The 14,916-nt window shown below is 44.7% G+C and overlaps 2 protein-coding genes across 2 annotated transcripts in view; both read right to left on the reverse strand.

The window, feature by feature from the left end:
• The window catches only part of AXIN2 (axin 2), a 51,526-nt gene extending 41,063 nt beyond the window's left edge, over window positions 1-10,463 (reverse strand). Inside the window, exon 1 of the mRNA XM_068210015.1 lies at window positions 10,445-10,463. The gene's annotated coding sequence lies outside the window, so the exon portion shown is untranslated. The remainder of the gene's footprint in view (window positions 1-10,444) is intronic.
• Window positions 10,044-14,916, reverse strand: part of CEP112 (centrosomal protein 112) — a 159,058-nt gene continuing 154,185 nt past the window's right edge. Inside the window, exons 25-27 of the mRNA XM_068210027.1 lie at window positions 13,772-13,873; window positions 11,378-11,436; window positions 10,044-10,499 (exon numbers count right to left, since the gene is read on the reverse strand). Of these exons, the coding sequence (XP_068066128.1) occupies window positions 10,496-10,499; window positions 11,378-11,436; window positions 13,772-13,873 (165 nt within the window). The 3' untranslated portion in view covers window positions 10,044-10,495. The remainder of the gene's footprint in view (window positions 10,500-11,377; window positions 11,437-13,771; window positions 13,874-14,916) is intronic.

Here is a 14,916-nt window from a genome sequence, read left to right on the forward strand (position 1 = left end):
CACCTTAAAGTCAAGTCAGGCTGCTGGATCACCTTTTCACAGCTTTCCTCGAAATCACCTTTCCTTTACAGCTTCCCTTGCCAGCTCTCAGTCACCTACAGTGAAATTCCCAGTGTGGACTGGGATGCTTGTGGGAGTGGGCCCAGCACTCACTGGGCCAGGATGTCCGGCTGCTGGCACAGGGGCTCCAGAGGCTTTATCCCACCAGCCCAAAGCAAGGCTGGATTTCTCCTCTCACACTCACAGCAGGATTTTGTGCTCCAAGTAAGACATGGGATGTCTGGAAGCTCAGGACCAGCCTTTCCCCTGCACAGCAGCGATATCAATGTGGCCAAAAGGGGAGAAAAACCATAATTAAAACATCAAATCCAAGGGACACAGTCCTGCCCTGAGCTGCTGTAAGTGGGAACAGAGATTTGGCCTCTCCATAAAGAAAATACCAGCCTCGGTGAGCTTGGCTGCTGCCTCCTTCCCTGTGAGCAGCAAACCTTCTTGGGAGAGGAGCGGGATCCAGCCCCGCGCGATATTGGTGTGTTATTTTCCTTGACAGCTGTGGTGCATAGTGGTAAGTGCATGTTTAATTCATTCACAATTTATGGTGTAATGAGAACAATGAATGTGTCTGAGGGAATAATTGCTTCACGGCAGGGATGCTGGAGAGTTCAAGTTGGTTGGCACCTGGACTTTGAATCGGGGCTGGCGGGGATTGGCTCCGGCAGCCCCACAATAGCCCCGATAACAAAGCTGTGGGGACGGGGAGGGGGTTCAAAGTCACCCCGGCCGAGCTGCAGCAGCCTCTCGATGGCAGTGGCTGGATCCCAGCCCCGTCAGACCCGTCTGGCCCCACTTGTTGGGCACCCAGTGAGGTTTGTGCATATGGGAGCTGCTTTTCCAACCCGTGTTTACAAGGGAATTCTGCTGCGCTGCAAATCTGTGTCCCTGGAAAAGCAGCGCTTCCCCCACCTCCCTCTAGGACCTTTTCACAGCTTGGTCCTGGCAGTGTCTGCCAAACCCTCCTTTTGTTGGGGGTGTGGAGAGGGGGTTGACCCTTTCTAGTGTCCTCAGCAGCCACATGGAGTTTCAGAGGCCTCAGAGGTCAAGAGCATCCATATGGAGGGCCCAGGAGCTCCCTGCGTCTCCCAGCTGTCCCCACGGCAGCTGTGCTTGCAGCCCCCGAACAAAACTCATTAGGGGGCTCGTTAGGACATTCAGGGGGTGCTCTGAGCTGTCCTGGAAGAGCTCTGGAATCACACCACTCCCAGGAGAAGGCTCCATGTATGAACAGCTCCCATCCATCAGATTGGGAGCAGGGAGATACCGTTATCCATCATGGGTTCTCTCCCACACCACTGAGTGGGGCAAGATTTTGAGTGAACAACAAAGAGGTGCTGACAAATCATCCCTCAAACCTTGGTCCATGCAGGGAGGTCTGCAGCAACCCTCTCCACAGCTCCCAGCAGAAATGCCAAACTGATTTCTCAAACAGATGTGCCAAAGCACGAGCAACAAATCTTCCATGCCTCAAATCCACCCCAAGGAGATCAACAATCAAGACGGGGCTCTTGGACTCAGCATCAGCTCTGGGGGACCAGGCTGTGAGGAGCTGTGAGACTCAGATGCTGTTGTTAATTATTACACCATTATATTGGGGAGCTGTGCTAGAGACCATCAGCACTCGAGCTTTTCCATACATGGACTGTGCAGGATGGAGCTGGGTCCCTGTTCTCCTTCTCCAGATGGGAATGCCACGTGCTGGGGATGGGTTTGCCTTGGACAGCTTTCAGAGATGCTGAGCTGAGAGCCCTGCTACACATTAACTCCCATGCAGGGCTCTACAAGATGTTTTGAACACGTATGCAACATTTGGGACTAAATGGAGGCTGCTTTTAGCTGGGGCAACATCTGGGTACGAGCAGATGTGGGCCAAGCTGGTGCAAATCACTGGAAGGTCTTTTCTTTAGGGACTGAAGGCATTTTTCAATGGGGTTTAGTGGTTTAGGTGCATAAATTGGAAGGACACCTAATTAAGATTAAAAAGATCAAGGTTTTAGGCTGCTGTGTCCTCTCAAAAATCTCCTACCTATCCCCATGATGGAAGCGGCCACAGCTGGGAGTGGAAGACAGAAACATGAATTTGTAGCCCTGACAGAGAACCTTGTTTTATCCCATCTACTCTGAGGTTAAACACGATGTTCTGTCAAGCCACACGCGGAGGAAAACACGGTTTGGCAGCGGCGCCTCGCTCGCGTAACCGCGTTAAACGCGGCACGGCTCCGCAGGCCGAGGCTGCATCGAGAGCAGAGGCTGCCAGCCCGACTTTCATCTGTGCTCGGGAACGCCCATGCTGGATGTTACCTTTTGCTTTCTTTTTTTTTTTCTGTTGAGGTTGGGATTGAAGGTTTTTAAGACAGTATTTTGTGTTTAGATTTAAATGTTTATTTTTTTCTTTTCTATGTTATAGTCTCACAGGTAGTGAGTTTTGTAGTATTTTACTGACAAGTTACAAAATAGTTAACTATTTTTCTTTATAAGGTCTTTTAAGGTTAAACTATTTAATTAAGAAATTACACAAATTATTTTTTCTTTTAACTTAATAATTCATTACTTGAAGCCTACAATATGGACTTTTTTGTTTAATTACAAAATACTACTTAAACTCATGAAGAAGGACCAGCTTCTATTGTAAAACTTCTATCTTGTTCTATATACATTACTATATTCTAAAACTTCAAACTCTAAGTTTTTTACTTTGTGATATTATACACTTTTAATTAAAACTTTTTAAATTAAGATTACACACTTGTAATCTTAGAGTTATTAATCAAATTTGGAAGTTTCTCTATGGTTTTAGGTCAAGTGTCGTGTTCTTTTGGGGGTTAGAGCCTGTTAGTACAGAAAGTTTAAAAATTTTATCATCTAGAACTCCAATGCATCCAGGAGGCAGCACTGCTGTAAATACATCACTCCTCCTTCTCCCCTGTAATGCTCTGCCTTGTCACTGCTTTCCCTGGAGCTGCTTTGCCCCGACACCGCTCTGCCTGGCAGGGAAAACAACAGACCCGAGTGCCTCAAGAGGGACCAACCACGTCTTCACCTTCCCATGGGCAAGAAAAGGTTAAACGCAGCGGTGCCTGCAGATGCAAAGTGTGAATTAGACTGGGGTTCACACCTTCTCCCCCTGCTCCATCCCTCCCCCCGAAGCTCATCCCCATCCCCATCTAAGCCCAGATGACAGGTCAGGATACAAATAAACCCACCCATAATTGCGCATCGTTAATTACCCAGGGTGTTTGGGTTTCTTGGAGAACATTAACTTGTGAAGACGCTCAATCAAAGAGCCCTTGGGGCACACAAATCAAGGCAAAGCATCAATCCCCAAGCGCTGTTTTGGAAACACGGGAGGAAAGGAAAGGCTTTCCCCCTGCCCGCCCGGCGGAGAACAGCCCGGGAAGGCTCCCGGCTCCCAGGCGAGGGCAAAGGCTGTGACCTCGGGCTACAACATCTGCAGGAGCCTCCGGGGACTGCCAGCACTGCTCCCAGGGTGATTCCAGCAAGGCTTTAGCCACAGCCACTCACGGAGGTGTTTCCTCCGCTGGATTTTCTCTCTGGCTCTCCCAAGCCCGACTTTCTGTGCCCAAGCAGGACAGCTCTGAGTTTGCCCCTGCACAGAACTGGTTTCCACCAGCCTGGGAAGAATTAGGAGAAGAATCAACTTAGGGAGAAAAGGAAAAAAATTGTGACTGACAACTGCAGCCTCTGGTTTGCAGAGTATTTTTGGCTACGCCAACCTATGTATAATATGTAACTATATAAATAATACTATGTATAATATAACTACTAATGTATGCTATGTTATATGCTATGCATACATAGTTATACTAACGGATAACTATGCTTTAATAATGATGGAACAGTATTGCACGTGAGATGTGCAAAAAGGGAGTGAAAACAGCAAAAAAAGTGACATCAAAAATAATCACAAATTAAAAAGAGAAGGTAATTAACATCAAATTCAGGGGAGGAATTTCTGATCACAGTCAAGAACAATGTAAAAGAGGAATTCAGCAATATTTGGGTAGCAGTTTTTTTTTTCTAATAGAGATGATCTTTTTCAGCCAAACCCACTGGATTTGAAGTAGAAAATTAATTCAGGGAAGTTTTAAGAACAATGTCCCTAGGCCACTTCCAAGTCCCTTTTAGTCTTCACATCTCTAAACAGAAGTTTCTAAGCATCCATGCAGCTATTTCACAGCTTTGCACTCATGGGCACATGTACCTTTACTTGGAAATGGCTGTTACATGAAAAAAAGAAAAATAAAGATCCAGAGAGATTTACTCACATCATTGAGAAAGCCTCTGGGAATTTCACAAATTAAAAAATATTATTTCAGTTTACGCTTGGCATTTCTCACTCTCTTGCTCACAGCCCTGTACCTTACACTGACCATGCTCCTGGAAACAACCCCATGGGCTAACCCAGCATCTTCTGCCAAAACAGCACAGAGGGACCACCAAGCACTCACTTCCCATGCATTCTCCTACAGGATTACCACAACAGCATTTATTTTCCAAAGTGACACCAAAAACCACACTGATATTACAAAGCTCAAGCCCAGCAAAGCCCTGCTCTTCCTTATGTGAGGATAAAAGTGCAGTGGCCGGGGAGGGAGGGCTCCCTGAGGAGCCCAGTGCTCACCTCCAGGTGCTGACACCCTGAGGGGACACCTGCCGAGGTGGCACCACACCAAGGGCTGGATCCTGCACAAGGCTCAGCATCACAGGCCAGCTGAGCACAGTCACATCTCCTGCATCTATCCCAAAATATGGGTTTGCACTGCCTGGAGAGAAAGGATCAGCCCTCACTAGAAATATGTGAAAGGAAGTCATTTACAGCCCTTCCTGCATCCACCAGAGAGGTTAAACATGCTGATTCCAGCATACCCCAATGAAAAACCATAAAACAAGCCCACTCCATACAGAAAGCTGCTTCTACCCCACCAGCTTACCAGGGGTAAGAACTTCAGTCATCCTTTGTGGAACAGAGGTTTGCACCAGCCTTTCTAATCACCCAACAGCAAAGCTGGAGCTGCTGACATCAAGGGCTGTACAGGCAGCTCAGAGGGTGCTGAAGGATTTTTCAGGCAGGAAGATGGTGCAGATACAGTTGGACTCAATGATCTTAAAGCTCTTCTCCAACCTAAGAGATTCTGTTGCACAGCAGTGCTGTTTAGAGAAGGAAGCTTCCAGGGAGACATTTGGGAGCATGAACCAGCTCAGGTATGATCTGCACTAAAGGCAGGAGCCAACCATCCATCCTGGCTGTGGGGCTCAAACCCCAGGAGGTCCCTATTTATCAGCACATCCAAGGATGGGGATAGGCCTGAACTGAAGGGACAGGCTCAAGGTTAAGTGTTTGCAGATGGGATTTATTGAGTTAGGCTGACGGTTCAGGTGGGAAGTGCCCCTCTGGGAAGTGGCTGGTTTGTCCCGCAGCTTTTTGTCCATAATCTCTGGCCCTGCTGGTGCTGGGGCAGGGTGTGGGGTGGGAGCTGGACCCTGGTGCAAGTGCCTGGTTCCATTTTACCATGCTCACTATTTATATTTCAAACTGCAGCAAAGCAGCCCAGTGGTGCAGGAAGAACCACACCAAAGGTCTGAACAGAGGCACTGGAGCAGCACAGGGCCACCAATCTGTGCTGGAGCAAACCTGAGATGGTGGGGGTCCTTCCAGGATCTCCTCAGCAGAGTTCTCATTCAGAGTTTTCACTGCAGATTCAGATCTACACTGAAATTTAGTCAGTGACCTCATCCAGCAAGGATGAACAAACAAGAAGATGACAAGCAAGTGTCGCTAAGTCTCAGAAGATGTAACATCATTCCTGAGCACAATTAAACACAGCCTTGCAAACACCCAGGCTCTGACTGATCATGAAATCCATGTGGGGCCATTTGCCTCCTTAGGTCTGCTTTTCCACCACCCTCAGATGTTCAGTGAGAGTCTGGCTGTATGAAAACTGACTCTATAAAATTTAGGTGAGAGATTTAGATGGGCTCTGAATTTGAAGGAATCAGTTAGACTGAGAAATCCCTCTCTATAAACACTTGCTCTGGGAGAAGAGTGTTCAGCTGTGGTCCTGAGAGTGACTGCCACATCTTCAGTGCCATGTGACACACCTGAGCCTGTGCCAGCTAAATCTCACTGAACAAGTCCTGCACCCCCAGCATTTCCCAGCACTCCTCGGAGAAGAGACAAGGGTGGTCTTACATCCTTGATTTCAGCCCAGGACCACTTCCACCAACAGATTTCTGATGGATTCTAGGGCTAGAGTTTTAATGAATTCCTTGAATCCTTTATTTGGGTAAAACTGGACAAAGTTAACTTGAGTGTAAGCTTGAGACAACAAGAGAATTAGGACTCACAACCTTCTGTTGAAAAGATGGTCAGCTCTCCTGGTATTAAACTTTGATATGAGGTTTCAATGGGAGAAGAATGAGATTCCTAAAGTATAAATCTGTTAGATTTATAGATTTTATAAAGGTGGAAGCATTGTTACAACTTCACTGTCCAGCTGAGACAAAGGTGTTCCTTTACTTTGCTCATTCTACCAACACACATTTCCTTGTTTTCAGCCCTGATATTGTCTGCATCATGTGTTGCCATATTTAAAGCCCACCTCCATTCCCACTAAGCTGTATGTCCATGGAGCATTTGAAGCAAACAGGCTTTTGGGACCTACCTCTGCAGATAAAATTGCTTTAGAGAGCTGCCCAAAGGAGGTCTCAGCCCTAAGTCCTCCTTGTGGGAAGGTGAGCTCTGTGTCCACCTTCCCAAGAGTCTGCTGAAAATACTGCCCTGAATAATGGACATATCTGGGTTGAAAGGAAAATTAAAGTTTCCTATTAGAAGATGAAGCACTACCAGGAAAGAAAACATGTCTTCTCCCAAGGATGCCTGAAAGGAAGCAAAGCTCTTATGACCTGTAGCCATAAATTTAAATTTCATAAAGCAAAGCTCTTATGACCTGAAGCCAACTATCCCACAGTTCATGGGATAAAGAGATGAAAAGAGATTGGGATTAGGGATGGCAGAACAAGGGCACGACACAGTCTCCACTCTTTTTGTTCCCTGGTTCTCTGTCAGTGAAGGAGAGACCAGTTGTGGCAGCAAATGGTAAATAAATGATATTTTATCCAGGGGTTTGCCTTATTTACATTATGACAAATGCCGGATAACACCACAGAGCTGCTCAGTCACTATGTGTAAATGCTACAAACTGCTCCCACATGCAGCACACTACCTCCTTCTCTCACACAAGACACGTTTTTGCAGAATCAGACCTTCATTCAGTTCTTTCAATGCTTTTTCATATTTTTTCCCAATTTAGGGAGGAAAAGTTTTATTTAATTACCTTTTTTTTTTTTTTGTGATTTGAATTGACCAACTGCATATCTTCCCCCGGCTTTATCAAAGAAGCCACCAGTACCAGAGCACATCTAATTTTAAGAGGGCTTTAGTAGGCAGACTTAAAATTGATCATGCATTTTAGTTTCAGTAACTTGCAATTTCTGCACGCTTTGATAGAGCACTTTAAAGAACAAGTCTTTAATGACAAAGGCTTAAAGGAAATGACCTTTCTGAAGAAAATATCAAAGCTTGGAAAAGATAGCTCCTTGGAAAAAAAAAGGCTGAATTAAAATGACCTTGTGTTCTGAAACTTCTTCATACAATATCTGACGTCTTACTTTTCCTTTGTACCCTCCAAATGGGACCAAGTATAATTTAGCAGTGTGGTGCCCCCAGTACATTCTTTGATTTGGGGAGGACTTTCAGTGCATTAAGAGAATTTTAGAAAAATCAGATCCTATAGAGATTCTTTATCGAGACCTCTCGGCGTCAGGATCAAAGCTGTGCATGTTTTCCAGAAAATTCAATAAATATTTTCTTCTAATCACTATAAAATAATTTTTTTTTTCTGTGCAGCAAAATAATTTCTCAGTTTGAAACCACCGCAGTCAGGAGAGATTTGGGCAAGCACCAGGAGTACCTGCTGTCCCCAGCACAATTAAAGCTCTGTTGCAGACACAAGCAGAAGGAGGGACCTTGTATCCCTTTTCTTCCAGCTGGGCCAAAAAGGAGCATTTTTGTTCCATGTAACACAAGAACTGTGAGTGGCACCGAAATAAAGTGTCACCTTGATAAAGGTCACCTCCCTTGGTAGTGGTGAAAAATGTTACAGTGACTTTTTGTTGGGGGGGTTTATAGAGGGTGAAACAGTCTTCTGTCATGGAGCAAAATCGGTGAATTAAATATAAGTACAAAAATAAACATAAAATAGAAACAAGGTTTTAACCACACTGAAGCTGGTTTGGCCAGTGCTTGTTTAGGGACAATGAAGCCAACTCCTGGCAGCTGGCAATTCCTTACCAAGTGGGGGAAAGAGAGGCAGAGAGCAAGAAATAACTGTGGAAATCTTTCTAATCCTTCAGTTTGGACTCTAATTCTTACTTGTCATGAAAATGACCAGAGCAATGTTAACAACTACAAGAGAATTCCACCCAAACTTACATTTAAGTTCTTACAAGGTTCATAAGCAGCTTCAAAGTGGTCCTCAAGCTGCAGTTGATGCTGGAGTTTCACAAGAGTTTTGAAACCCCCTGATTGACCAACATGTACTTTTCTCGAACTGCTTTATGGCCATCAGTGACATCAGCAACGTCATTCCACCAAAAAGAAGGAAATTCAGGAATTCAAGTGGCAAGAAGAGTGTCCATGTGTTTCTTTATGGATGTACACCCTTTCCTGCTGTCAAAAGCACTAAACCCACGCAGATTTAATGGAAAACACAAGCAGAGAAGCAGAATCAAAGATGCCTCGTTTCCCTCAGGCATGAGAGGAGCTGTCACTGTCCCCACCTCTGCCATTTGGACACGGGGCCATGCCCAGTGGGTGCATCCCAGTGCCCACAGCCTGTTCCTCCTGCACAGCCCAGCCACCACTGCCCTGCACCTTTCGGGGTAAAAACATCTGACTGCCCACGAGTAGCTCAGTGCTTCCCAACAATTCCTGCTCCTACATCTCCCAGTTCCCCCAGGCCAGGCTTTGTGGCACCTGCCACAGCACCTCCTCCTTTATCAGAGGAGCCTTATCTGTAATTAGAAGAATCACTTGTTGATTCAAGGAAGGTGGAAAACCTGCCCAGGCCCTGACTGGGCTGACAACCAGCAAAGCAGCCAGAGCCAGAGCTGAGGTACGGCACGGAGCTGCCAGGAGGAGGGGTGGATGGAGCCAGCCTGCCAAAGCCTCTCCTCCTTGATCCTGGTGCCAGGAGCAGATAAGAGCCCAGCTGGTGAGCTGGGACTTGGCGGCACAGCCGCCTCCACCACGGCACTCAGGGGAGAGGGAGCCTCCAAATTCTGCCCAGGCTGTGGCACGGGAGTACTGGTGAGGTAGGAGAGGGGGCCATCCCCACCAGCAGGGTCTCTCTGGTGCTGCCAGGGCCACAGATGGACTTGGAACAGGAATTTCTGGCCACTTCTCAAGCGCTGTGCCTTGATCCCAACACCACCGGCAGGATGGTGCCCAGGAACAACAAAGCCAGACCTAAATGCACACATTCCAATGTTCCAGTGGAAGCCCATGGAGATACCAGCACTGTCCCACGGCTGGGAGGCAGGTTCAGCTCTGGGAGCTGACCACATCCTTCAGCTTCCCGCTGTCCCTCAAACCTCAGCCCAGAAAACCCTCTGGAATCTGCTCAGACGTCCCGGGACCGGCGCATGCCCACGTGGCACCAAGGCCATCTCACCCAGGACTCTTTTCCAACAACACCCATGGCTCTGTTATCAGCCCATGAGGAAGGAGTTCCCTGTGCCCGGAGTATCCAACCCCACCGACAGCCAGAGCTGCCTGCAGTGCCACCATGGTGCCAAATCATCCCTTGAAACACAGCACACATTCCCACTTTACAAAGCCACACAAAACTCCCCTGGCTACTGAGGTGAGTGAGATGCTCAAGCAGGACAATAATGTGAAAACAAAAAGATAAGAAAATAATAATATTTTAATATTATGTAAACACATGGACACAGAAGAATGTCAAAATATGTTAAAATATCTTGGACAATAATAATAGTAATAATAATAATAATAGAAAATGGGGTTTTCTTCATGTTAAAAAATGAAAAAAATGGTATTGGAAAGGAGTAACAAAAATATTGGTAGAGCAAAGCCTACTTGTTCAGTAAGCAAACTCAGCGTGGCATCAAACCGTGTATCAAAAGCATAAATCTGTAATAAAATAATGATAAAAAATAATGAAAGGAAGATACAACAAAATCTATGCTGGCATGAGCTGTGAATATGTTTTAACGAAGTTCATTTTTTGTGCTAACAAAAGAACCACTAATCTTTATATTATAATTTACAAGAGCCAAATCTTCAAACCTATTTAAAGCAGTCCATTTGGCAATCACAGAGATTCCACCGATCCATCGGCTACCTGGAAAGGAAGAGATTTTTGTCAGTTATACCTCATTATTTTTATTATAAAAACACAACAGGCTGAAAGCAGGGCTGGGTCCAGTGGGCAGTGGGTCTGGAGCTTTCTATTTATCTAACAAAGTTACCTATGCTGGACTTATTACCAAGGATCTATGACATTTTCAGTTTCCAGTTAGCTTTAGCTAATTCCTCTCAACAAATAATTCAGGATTAATATTTTCACCAACTCTCACACTGCTAACCTTCTCCCAGTTGCTGAAATATCTCACAAAGGCTGACACAATTTTTACGAGCACACATTCTTAGCTGCAGAAACCCTCATGTGAGATACGAAACACCATCAATGTCTATAAATATAGTAAAGATGGAGTGGCTTTCCTAGGAAGTTTCCTTGTACTCACCTCTCCACGTGAATCACTTACTCTAAAGGCACAGCCAGGCTTTTTATGGCTGCAGCACTTGCCATAATTTATATTGGAGGGTGTAAACGTCTCAAAAAAAAAAAAAAAAAGAAGCGCTCAGGCTCGTGGAGATCCGGTCCTTTGAAGATGTGATCTGTAATATTCTGCCTTGCATCATTGTTTTCCATCTTTAAAGGAGGTGGCATCACTGCAGAGCCGCAGCTGTGCAGGAGCCGCCGCCTCACCCTCGACACGCAGGCAAAGCCCAGACTTGCAAAGCACCTGCAGCTTCTCTAATCTTGCTCTAGCAGTACTGACTAAGCACTGGGGAAAACTTCTCAGATGCTTGTTTACTGAAAATAAGAAGCTTTTCAAACTGCACCCATGTTGGAGGGTTTGAATTAAGCCTTAAAACTTCAAGAACTGGGGCCCACAGGTGTGAAATGGTACAAATTGATCAAAGATAATCCCGTACTTTTTGGCGTGGTAGGCGTTCAGGTCTTCCTGGAGGACTCTTTTCTGCAGAAAACTTACCTGTAAAATACATCCCACATGAAAACAGGGTACAAAATTCCAATCAATATATTTGTACTCATTTCATAAAAGGAATTTTTATGGTCTCTCCTGCCTAAATAAAATGCAGTAACGCTTTAGCAGCGTAGAAGAATTAATATTTAATGGAAGACTGTTCTCTTGGCTTCCCTGGCTCTGCTCTGCTTGTGCACTCTTCACTCCTTCAGGAACAGAGTCAAACCAGTTGATAAACTCAGCTGGTGGCACCATCTGGGCTGTGCAAGGGCTTGGGAGCTCCCGTTCTCCTGGCAGCTCCCATGGGATTCCTGTGCTCTGATCCCTGCACTTCTGCTCTTGTGATGGAGGTACTCACCTGTTCCCCAAGTGTATGAGAGCTAATGCTCATTAACACACTGCATCCCCCGTTGGCCATCTCTCCAGGAGCAGACAATCAGGCAGCAGATCCTTTATATTTAGCAACACGTTTAGAAAACTTCACCCAAGCCTCAAGTATTTTAATTTTCTGCTGTTTATTTTTATCCCCGCGCGGTGCTTTTACCCAGCCTATCCTCTTCATCCTCCTCCAACAATAAATAATCCTGACAGGTGCAGGGATTCCAGTGCCCTTCTTGTCTGATGTTTTCAAACAGGAATTTCAACAATTTTCAAAGAGCAGGACACCTGTGCTTCAGAGAGAGCCCAGCTCCCCGAGCGGTCTCCGACACCAGCGCGTGTGGGAACGCAGCCAGCAGCGATGGATTTCTGGGAGAGCACCCAGGTTTTCATGTGTGGAGTTACTTTTACTCCTTTGAAATGCTGCTGCTGCTTACAGAAGCTCTGCAGGTGGATATAGGATTCTACTTTTTTTGATTTTTTAACTCATTAAGAGGTGTGGTGCTCTTGTATTAGCTCAGAGTGATGCTTCCTACCAGGCAGTGCTGAGAATCCTTTTAGGAGCCTTTAAAAATAGCTTTTTACTATCAACTGGAAATAGATCTCCCCAACAGACCCTTAACTCTTTATTTCCCACAGCTATTTAAATGAGAAAGAACATCACTTCCATTAGGGATTCCTTGAGGTGGAAGCAGAATGTTTACAACCAGAGTGTTGAAGTTGTGTCACTCCTTGCATTTCTATGAGTTTCCACTGTTAAAACTTCCTACTTCCAATGAAGGTGGCCTCTGCCAGGGGAAGTGTCTCATGCAGAGCAAAATATGCTATGGAATAACTCTTATGCATTGCAAATAGAAAAAAAAGGGGAAAATCCCCAAATACATGAAATTGCCAATCATCCCCATAGGGAAGGTTGTGCAGGAAAGAGAAATGAGATGTTGTAGATCAGTAATTTCTTGAAAAATGGTCCTGAAAATTGGCATAAGGATGTGATGATAACTTGTACTCTGTGTTCTCAGGTTTCTGCCCTTCCCAGAGCTCAGGGCAGCTCTGAGCCACCAGCTTGGCACTGTCCTTGTCCCAGTTCTTCCCTTCAGCCAGGACAGATCCCAGATCCCAGATCCCAGTCCTTCCCAGCTCGGTTACATGCACAGTCCTGCAAACTCAAGTGGCATTTTCCTTGCATTCCCATTTTTCCACAGCTATGATCACCCTTCTTTATGGCTATTTATCCTTCCTCACTGCAGTTCAGGCAACTATGGCATTTTGTTTTCTTCCAGCTCCCAATACTCTGAATAGAAAAGCCCCAATTAACTTCTGTGGGAACCATGTGCAAACACACTCACTTAATCAGCAGTTCCCTATTTCCAATGACATTGGGATATTCCTATTAGGAAATTTAATAGTCTAGTTCATAGAAATCATACTGATTCTGCATTAATCTAGAAGAACTAGTGGTCAGCAATATTCAAGATAAAACATTACAAGGCCTCTTTATATAGGAAAATGTAAAAATATCATAATGATCATTTAGACAAGTATCTTGAAAGATATCCAGTTTGCTTTATTACATAGGCTGGAAAGAAAATAAAATTATTTCTGATCCTCTTCTTTGCCCTTTATAGGCAGCCTTTAAAGGATTCCTTCAGGAGGAACAGCATAAGGAACATGAAAGATAACTGTGAGCTGGATCTGAAAGGCTGAGGAAAAACCCCTAATACTGAATAAAGTACAGCTTTTCCTGGAAGAAAAGTCTGGGATCAAAAACTACAACATGGTAGCTCTCAAACTGGAGGAGAAAAGTTTTGTGAAATATGACACTGAGTGAGAAGCATGTGAGCGCTGCCATAATTTCGTTTTGACACTTATTCAGTATTTTTGGCTAAGTTTCAGATGGTCATAACCTCCTGTCTAGAAGAGATGGCTTTTATCCAGCCTAAAATGCTGAAGAATAAGAATTTACCTGAGATCTTAAAGATGAAATGGTGTCTTCAAATTCCTTTCTGGTAGATGCTGGCATCAGCCCTTTGAGCATTTTTTGATATTCTTCTCGTAGAGTAATCAACTGTAACAGAATGAAGAGAAATTTATATAGAGATGGCTGCTCTTAGGTGCTGTAAATTTTTTGGCTTCTTTTGCCCAAATTGGAGGTCAAACATACACAGAATTAATCGTGCTATCAAAAGAGAGAGGGAAGGAGAGAGAAGAAAGATCAGTGAAGACCTGTAAAGAACAAAAGAGGTAAAAGACACAAAGAAAGGCAAAAGAAAACATAAGAATAAAAATATATATGGAGAGGAAAAAAAATGAGAAAACAACATGGTCTGAAGAAGCAATAATCATTCTTAATCATGTCCATCTGAACTGAGCATTTATACAGACACACCTTGCAAACTGACATTCAGAAGTTTTCTGTTTGTCTTTGGAGGGATCTGAACCAGGTCAGTGGGGTGACATTTGTCCCTTGCTCCCTCAGACAAGGTGAGTTACTGCTTTCCAAGATATATTTTACAAAATGTCTCAACTTCTAGGTGCTTTTGTGGACTTTTTATTGTTATTCTTCATCCTGCAACTATTTTTCATTGCACTTTCTGTCTTCCTCAGCTTCATGGAGACTACAGAACTTTCAATGAGCAGATTTGAGCATCTTAGTCCCCAAAACGAGGAGGTTCAAATAGGAGGAAATTTTCATCTGCAACTTTATTTAACAGATGCTGAGTAAACAGGAGTTACAGAGCAGAGTTACATGAAGAGAGATCACATGGAAGGGCTGTACTTCTTATTTCTCCAGAATGGTTGGATCTGATGAGTTTTGACCTGGGATGATTTGGGGAGTGTGGTTCAGGCCAGCCCATCACGTTCCCACTTGGCTGAATCAGGGCTTCACATCTGTACTTAACTCCCAATAGGATTAACTGCTTTATTCAAATTAAGCAAGGACTTTGGTGTTCTTCTGGACTAGCAGCTGAATGTGTAAATAAAGGATCAAAGGGCTTCGATATCAGATTAACTCATAAAATATCTTGAAACTTTCAAACGGATTTTTTTTTTCACCAACACCGTTTGGTGCTGGCTTTTTGTTCCCAAATGGCTGAACTCCACCACTGC

Source organism: Anomalospiza imberbis, chromosome 19 (genome assembly GCF_031753505.1).
Source record: "Anomalospiza imberbis isolate Cuckoo-Finch-1a 21T00152 chromosome 19, ASM3175350v1, whole genome shotgun sequence".
NCBI classification, from domain to species: Eukaryota; Metazoa; Chordata; class Aves; order Passeriformes; family Viduidae; genus Anomalospiza; species Anomalospiza imberbis.